An 8,716-nucleotide genomic window follows, 5' to 3' on the forward strand; every position below is an offset into this window, starting at 1 on the left:
GGGTCTGCTCCAGGCAAGTCTGAAAGGCCCCCCTGCTAACTGGTTTTTGAAATCACAGCTTCAAGTGGTCTGCTTTATCTCCTGCTCTTCAGCACCATTCGCGCCACAAAGAAGGGATTAAATTCTCCTGTGGAGATAACTGTGACCCATGCCGAGGTTTTGAACCACACAGGCTCTGGCTGGCGTTAAATAAGCTGAGCCGGGAAGGGTTTAACTAAGGGTGCAGTATAGCCCCAAACCTGTGTTAGGTATTTGCGTTTCAAGTTAATCATCGCTTTGATCAGCCACCTGCCACACTGTGCTGAGCGCTTTGTACTGCCTCAGATCCTACATGAAACAGATTTTCCCCCTTCCCTTTCTTTCGTAGACCAGGTCCCTTTCTTTTTCCTCTTTGAGCTGTGCCACACTGAACCCTTGCCAAGATGATGGACATGTCGGAATTCGGGGAGGCTGCTCCCTTCCTCCGAAAGAGCGAGAAGGAGCTGATGATGGCGCAGACCGTCGCCTTCGATGGTGAGTTGCAGCACCCCTTCTGCTGCCAGTGGCCGGTTAAGAGGGATGAGGTTATACCCCAGTGCGGCTGTGGGAATGCAGAGCAAAGCAGGATGCAAAGCCTCCGCGGCTGCTGCTGCTATTTGTGGTAGCTGGTTCAACCAAGCTCTGGTTTCCTTATTCTGCAAAGCTACTAAAAAAACCCCAGGTAATACTAACTAGAAATAATCTACCAATTTATGGTAAGTAAGTAATTAACTGGACTTAAAAGCAAGGCGTCTCTGTACCGTTTTGCTAAAGGGGGGATCGCTGCTTTGTCCGTTTGAAAGAAAAACACCACACACTGATGTTCCTGTAGTGAGAGAGATTCTGCGCCTGACGAGATGTCTCCTTATATTGTACCTGTACCTCTGTTCGATTTGCAGGCTGTATGACGCTGTGATGTTAGCTTTTAGTTTCCCATAATTTGTTTTTCATTAAATGGATTTATATGAGCCCTGAGGTGTCGTAGTAAGTATAAATACACCAATAACCACAGCATTTTCGCTGTTCAGAATAGTTGCTGTAACTAAAGACCTGAAGTCTAGTGCAACTACTCCAAACTCTAAAAAGCCACACACATAACTCAACGCGAGTTATTAATATTTCTGTTTTTCAAGACAAACCTCAGAAGAATGTGCAGGAATAAGGTTAAATCTGATACCTGGCAGGCAAATAACATGGGCTGAATTCCTCGCTCAGATCACAATTTCCTGTGTGACTTTTTAGAAAACACCTTAATATGGGCTTGGATCTCAGTTCCTCCATCTGCACACTGGTGATAATGATTATGGATTTCCCGTGGTGGCTGAGGCTTAGCCAGCATCTGTGAAATACTTTGACACCTTGTGCTGGAAGGATCTAGAGGAAGCCAAGTGGTTAGTTTCAAAGGGGAGACAACATTTGGGAGCCCTATGCCTTCTGCTTTGGCAGGCAGCTCCCCAGCACTGCCGATCTGCTGCGGTCACAGAGGTTTTGTGTCACTTGTTCGGAAAAAGCAACCCAGCAATCTCCCTTAGCTAGGCACGGTGTAGTTTGACGCAAGGCTGTGAACCCTCGGTCTCCTTAATTTCACAGGGAAGAAGAAATGTTGGGTTCCTGATGAAAAGAAAGCTTACGTTGAAGCTGAAATTACAGAAACCAGCGGTGGCAAAGTGACTGTGCAGACGACAGATGGAAGGGTATGAAACCGGGTTTTGGATGACCTGTGACTAACGAGGCTGGAGCAGAAAGCTCCAGAAAGTACCTGGCCCGGATTAAGCTCAGGTGCTTGGTCCATGAAATGGGCCGTGAATGGGAAGCCCCACGAAAAACCACCAAAGGAAAACTGGCAATGTGGTGGTGTGTAAGAGAAGTCCAGCCACGGCACAGCAGTCAGTTCTGGTTTGGGCCCCAGAGGCAAAACCCTGTGCTGCAGCTAAACCCCGGGGCTCCTTTCGCAGCCATACCACCATGCTCCTTACTTTGATCATCTTGTCCTTCCCCCTTCTTCTGATGTCTGTGAAAACAAACGATGCTGTGTACATAGGCTGGGTTTGAGCTGAAGGGCTTCCCTCCACAGGGGAGAAAAAAAAAATGTTCTCCTATAAGGTGTGGGAAGCAACAGAAAATCCCAGTGTTTTCCAGTGGTGCTGTACTTACCTCTCTTTGCAGACCATGACTATAAAAGAAGATGACGTGCAGTCAATGAACCCTCCCAAATTTGACATGATCGAGGACATGGCTATGCTGACCCATCTGAACGAGGCGTCTGTGTTGTACAATCTGAGAAAGCGCTACAGCAACTGGATGATCTATGTAAGGGTCATTACTCTGTATATTTAGAAATCTCCATTTCCAGTGCTGTGATGTTTGAATGCTGCTATTCAATTGACAACTTTGATATGTCACAAAACCAAGGGTCCTGCCCATCTTTTCAGGAAACCGGTTGCTTGGACAAACAAAACTGAACGAATAAGGTGGTGTCTAGTTCTTCGGTTTTGCTCGCTTGCCTAGGAAAGGGGTGTCATGGTTTTTTTTTTTTTTTTCATCATATTTTCAGCAATCAAGGTGTTAGGGAGACCTAGTTTATTTTTCCTCTCCTAATATTAATCCATGTCAATTAATTTTCCTCTCCTGATATTAATCCATTAATAATACTAATCCATGTCCATACTAGCCATGGAGATTTCCTTGTTAAGAAGCAATGCCTGAAGCTTAGAGCACACATATAACTTCTTTTAAGTATGAGCCTTTCTATCTTTAGTTCAGCAATTTTATTTCCTTCATTTTCAGTGCTGACATCTGTCATGTTTCACTGTGGCCTTTTCCCTTGCTTTGTATCTTCCCTATGACATCATTAACATAATTTCTGTCAACACCAGAACAAGCTTCATCAGCGTGCAATTTTATAAGGCCAAACTTTTGCTCTCAGTTTGCTGCATTCAATTGTGCCTGAAATCAGTCAGGGAAATCTATAGATTTTCTAGCCAATCCCTATTCTGTTTTCTTGGTGTTCATCAGAGGAGCAAATCCAACTTTTTCCCATTTAAATTCCAATTGTTCAATATTTTCTGCATTTCTCTAATAACCCCTGTATGGACATGAATGGCATAAAGCATAGGTTTGCTTGCAGATCAGTATAGGTAGGAAATTAAATTTGTCATCTTGCTTAATCCATTTACTGGTTGGAGTGTTTTGTACTCGTAGAAATAGGACTGAAGATTCATGCCAAGGCCATTCTGGAGCAGGTCCTAATGCCATTTTTATGGGAAGGCACCTGGATTTCACCTGAAACTTTTAGAATGTAATTGAGCTCATTGATCTAGTGGGCACAAGCACCACGTGCACTAAGTGCTGGGTTCCTCTGAAGATTTCTGCTTCAACCTGCACTAAGTACCTGAAAAAGTTACCAGCTAACACCGATTCCCCAGGGTTACGGCTGGAAACTCATTCTTCCTCAGAACCACCAGGCCCCAGCCAACTGATGTAGGTAGCCGAAAGAGCTACTACAAAGCCAGATTTTTGCCAACTGCGTTTCTCCAAAAGCTGGAAAAAGCTCCGCAACTTTGGGGCATAATGCTATGAAGTCGTTTTCTCTTTGAACACCCACCAGAAATTGCGCCAAGGTGCTCACATCAGTAACGGGAGATTGTTTCTCCCAGGGTTCTCCTCCGAAGAATGGAGTTTGAATGGGAAAGCTATAACTTTTCTTTCCTTTGTAAGGACTGCTTTCAAGAAGAAACAACTCTTGCTGGGTAGAAAGGCAGAAGATCATACGTAGGTCTATTTGTTGCTCCTTTGTTCTGCTGAGGGGGCTGTTTCTGGTTGTCATCTTGAAAATACTTTTTGCCCTTTGGAGAACTCTTTAATATCTGTAGTTTTGTTATCGATTGCCAATAGGAAGTTGTTTAGCAGACCAGTAGCTTTGGAAATTCAGATCAAAGGTTGAAATCCAAGTAAGAATTCAAACTCAAATCAGAAGCTGGCAACACCAGTTCCTGCTTGGTTAACAAAGATTTTTTTTTTTTTTTTTTTTTTCATATGCCCTGGGCTGTTTTTTTCACTCTTGTTTTGTGTTCCTCTCTAGACCTATTCAGGCTTATTCTGTGTGACTATAAATCCCTACAAGTGGTTGCCCGTCTACAAGTCAGAGGTGGTTGCTGCATACAAAGGCAAGAGGCGCTCGGAGGCTCCTCCCCACATCTTCTCCATCGCTGATAACGCGTACCACGACATGCTGCGTAGTAAGTGGTGCTGTCTGCTTTCAGATTTGCTTTTGCTTCATTTAGCTGACGTGACTGCTGCCGGATGGAAGTTTGCACTACTTTTTGCAGTGTGCAACAAATGTGCAAATACTCTACAAGCAACAGGGGCTTGGCAGTCTGCATCAATTTTAATTTTAATTTATTTTTTTTTTTACCTCCCCTGACTGTCCCTGTGGTACTTCTGGTAAGAGTAAGCTCTGTACATGAATTACCTATAAGGTGCACAAATGTAGCTGTCTGAACTGAGGGAAATCCATCAGTTTATAACAGAAACGGGGCCATGCCCCAAAGGTCTGTAAGTATTTTCCCAGCCTCAAAAATAAACTGTCAGTTTATGCTCGGTACTCTAACACTTATAAGATGTATGCATTCAAAGATTACTGAAGGACAGCTATCCAGGGTGCCATGTGCACATTGCTCGCAGGAACGATGTTCATGCGTCGGGTCAGGTCTGCACTGCCTGCCGTGGGTCTGGGCACCATCCCTGCAGCCACAAACTCCAGATTTTCCTGTGAAATTTTCTCACCCGGACCCTCAAGTTATCGGGAAAAAAAAGAGCTTATCAGCAGAGGGCAGCAGTGATGTGCTCACACCAGCTCCTGTGAGGCAGCCCGGTAAATCCCAAAGAGATTTGGAGGGAACACATGCTGCTGTCACCTGCTTTTGATAAAATGGGAAGTGCCACAGCTGCGAGGGGCAGAAAGCACTGGGTGGGGGTGAGGAGCTGCACAGAGATGCTCTTTTATCAGAGAAGGGTGAAATATGGCCAGGCTGCCCAATATGCAGCCTGTCGTGATGACTGGAGTTAAAAAAGAAAGGAGAAATTTAGGCTCGGTGGCTTGGGAAGCTGCTATGATTTAGCATTTGCTGAACTTGGTTAATAATTTATTAAGGTTGCAAAGTGTTCTAATAAATGGTTATTTCTGGTCAGGCCATTAATAGCAGGGACAGTATAAAACTCGATTCCAGCAGCATGGCCAACAGAAGAAGAGTACGTATGTGTAGTAAGGAACTGCCTGTGAACAAACAGCAAAATTACTTGGGTTAGTCTAGTACTGCAGGAGCAGAAGGGTCAGATGTGAGCAAAGAGGTACTCAGGAGTAAGAAAAGAAACATTTTAATAATGGGAAATTACTTTCTTTATTATAGTTTCCCAGACACATGGGGAACCTGCAAGACTGACAGGTCTTTAACACCTACGTGAACAAAACACAAGAGGAGGACTCAGGGCAGGGATAGAACTTGCACTGCCGGAGGTGGGACTAGATGATACTAGCTTTTATCTTTCCATCTTTGCTTCATGTGATTCTCTCCTGTCCTTGCAGGACTGATTCTGGAATAGTTGGCACTCATTTGCAATTATAACAAGCAATTTGTACAGCCTATTAAGTTTATCCCTTTTTTTTTCCCCCCTCCTCCACAGATCGGGAGAATCAGTCTATGCTGATCACGTAAGTGCTTCTTTTTTAACTGATTTGAGACTCTGTTGCTGTGAATAACCTAGAAGAAAAAAATACTACTGAAATACAAGTTGACCCTTGAAAGCTCAGCTTAAATTGCCTGGAACTTGATCCAAGCCAAGTAACTGGCAATTTGGCCATCTGACGGCTGTCTTCAGCCCGATGGGGAAGGAGGAGCTAAGGCTGGCCCATTTCTGATCCCTATCTGGTATCCATTCCAAGTAGGCATGAAAACAACTCAGCAGGCAGTTAAAGAAGCTTCTTCCAGGGTTAGCCTTGCTGCGGCTGCCCTCTTCAGACATGGAAGACTCCTTCTTTTCAATATGGTTGCTCTTGCTGCAAATTATATTTAAGAATGTTGTGTAGACACATCTAAAGGGAGGGAGATGACCAAGGCAGAAAAGCAGAGGCACGTCATTTACTGGCAAGCATGAAAGATGGAGAGTTGGGTGTCTCTCTACACAGTTCACATGTGCTCCTGGATAACGACGGCAAATTACTGCAGCTTTTCTGTACATTTTCTAACTCATTAGCTGTACATAGATATACCTCAGATCCTCAGTCTGGGTGTTTGTAATAAAACTTCGCGTCCTTAAAGGAAGCTCAGTGTAGCATGGGTTTGTACTAGATTTCTGAGCCTAGTCACATAAAGAATTAGTTGCTGCTATGGTAGGCATTCACCTCTTCATTCGGTCAATTTAATGTTATTTCCACTGAAATGGCCGAAGAACAGGCTGCAGAAACCAGAGTCAGAGATGCTGAGAACAGCCTGTGTGCGGGGAAAAGCTGGCAGAATGGGAGGGTGAAAGGATGAGTTACAGCTGTTTGGGCAATGCCTATGTTATCTTCCTCCTTCCTTTAGCGGAGAATCCGGTGCTGGCAAGACTGTCAACACGAAACGCGTCATCCAGTACTTTGCCACAGTGGCAGCCCTGGGTGAACCTGGCAAAAAGAACGTAAGTCTGCTGGCGGCTGTTTCACTTCAGACTCACAAGGATTTTCTGTTGTGTACAACTAAACCTCACAAGTCTGCATCCTGAAAGCCCGATCATCTGCTAGACCTCAACAGGCATGGTTAAGAAAAGAAACCATTGGGAAAAGACATTGATGCTTCTATATGGCATTACTGGGAGCATGCTGTTCTGAAGGTGGAAAGGCAATGCTCACCTGAACTTGCCACGCTCCAGATGGAGCAGCAAAACCACTCCTGTTTCTGAACAGCTGCTTGTTGCTGCTACCTTCTTCTAGTAGTTTTTGTTTTCATGTGTGTTATATATGCTTCTGATCACGTTAAAGCTGGTCAAAAGATGAGGTGACTGTAAAGATTGATTTTTTTTTTTCCCCACATGGAAAATAGTCTTCAAAAGGACTAGGTTTATAATTTCTCATCAAAATGTCTGTTTTGTTGAAAGCTTTTTTTGTCCACAAAAAAGGAATGTTTTGGCAAAAGATTTCTTTCAATCAGCTGTTCTGTATTTCTCTTTGAATAAGTGCTGTTCAACTTATAAGTGCTCTCCAAGGTTACAGTGAATACTATATTCATGCTGCTTTTTATCTTGCGTTGCTATGAGATTATTCACTAGGAGCTTCATTGCACTTGAAGGCTCAACTCTCTTTTGTGGTGAATTAATTGATTCCTATGAACTGTATTTACAAGGCCAAAATTTCAGCCAGGTTTGGATTCTGTACGCATAACTCACCTCACCAAAATCTAACCCACGTTCATCTGAGGCCTGCAAGGCTCTCTCAGCAAACGCTTGAGTGGTCCAGAGCCAGTTTTCTGCGTGCAATGAGGTCGGTGCTCATAACAGCATCTGAAACCTGGTGTGCTCGTGCAACAACTGTGCAAATAACAGGTATTGCAGCTGGAAGATATTCCGTGTAATTCATCAGATCAAGTTGCACTTTATCTTCGTTATCATCATCCCTTTTTTTTCCCAATAATCCGAAGAGTTTAGGTGCAGCATGTCCTAATTTTCTAAAACTTGTCTGTTTGCATTTCCATCCTGTTATTCTTACCACCTGGCACCAGTCTCTTTCCTCTGCCCAGTTAGTTAGCCTTTAGGTTGATTGTGGAACATCTCCAGAGCAAAACCAGGTAGACGTTCGGAGCGGGGGTTAAAACAACAAGCTGGGTGGGAACAGCGCGTGGCTGTTTGTGATGTATAGCGAAGACAAATTAACAGTGTTTTTGAAGGAAGGCTTCAAAAAGTCCTGCTGGTGTGTTGGTGCCAACTAGACATCTAACCTGGCCAACCTTTACCTTTTGTGATGCCCTTCGTGGTAGTACTTACATTATCTCTCTTTTTTTTTTTTTTCTCTCTCCATTGTGTTCCTCTTCTGACAGCAACCAGCTACCAAAACTGGGGTAAGTCATCAGCTTTGCTATTTTGTCTTTTCCATGTGAAAATGGTACTGGGCTCTCTCAGTCTGTCTCACGAACCTCAGCATTTCACTTTGAGTGGCTCCCCCACTGAAGGATCCCTGGAGCCCAGGCAGTTAAAGCAGTTTGCTCCAGCAAACTGAAGTTTGTGCAAGTGACAGTTAATGTTTTTCTCATCTCCAAAAATCCCCAATATTACAAGCTCTAAGTGCTTTCAAATCTAACGCATTTTAGTGCTTGCCGCTGTCTTCAATAGCCCCCTCCTACACACATCCACTTGGATGTCCCCACGTGCTTCACAGTACATGGGAAGATATGGTGATTTCTTTCACATGCAAATGGCATAAAATATCAAATCTACAAAGCAAAACAGTAGAGAGCAGCAGAATGTTTGAGGCCTTTTAAGCACTCATAATCGACTGACGATCTTGCTGTTACGGCGTTCGCACCGTGCCACCCCTAGAGTGGAGCTAAATCACTTTGCTATGGAGGCTTCTCTCTGTAAGTGAAAGCGTGGCTGAGTTGCAATCAAAAGCTGAGTTTGTGGCTTGTAGGTTTCTCAATACTATATTTATAGTATATCTATATATTAAAAA

At 43.9% G+C, this 8,716-nt stretch overlaps 1 protein-coding gene across 1 annotated transcript; it reads left to right on the forward strand.

Annotated features, from left to right (window-relative positions):
* Nucleotides 1–385: 385 nt before the first annotated feature.
* Nucleotides 386–8,105, forward strand: LOC104625103 (myosin-7B-like; the record flags this gene model as incomplete). The annotated part of the gene is made up of 7 exons (XM_010292643.1): nucleotides 386–513; nucleotides 1,609–1,712; nucleotides 2,185–2,328; nucleotides 4,100–4,256; nucleotides 5,701–5,728; nucleotides 6,600–6,693; nucleotides 8,085–8,105. Coding segments are annotated over exons 1-7 (639 nt in total), but the record flags the coding sequence as incomplete, so codon positions are not given.
* Nucleotides 8,106–8,716: the final 611 nt, after the last annotated feature.

Source organism: Phaethon lepturus, unplaced genomic scaffold (assembly GCF_000687285.1).
Source record: "Phaethon lepturus isolate BGI_N335 unplaced genomic scaffold, ASM68728v1 scaffold15258, whole genome shotgun sequence".
NCBI lineage: Eukaryota > Metazoa > Chordata > Aves > Phaethontiformes > Phaethontidae > Phaethon > Phaethon lepturus.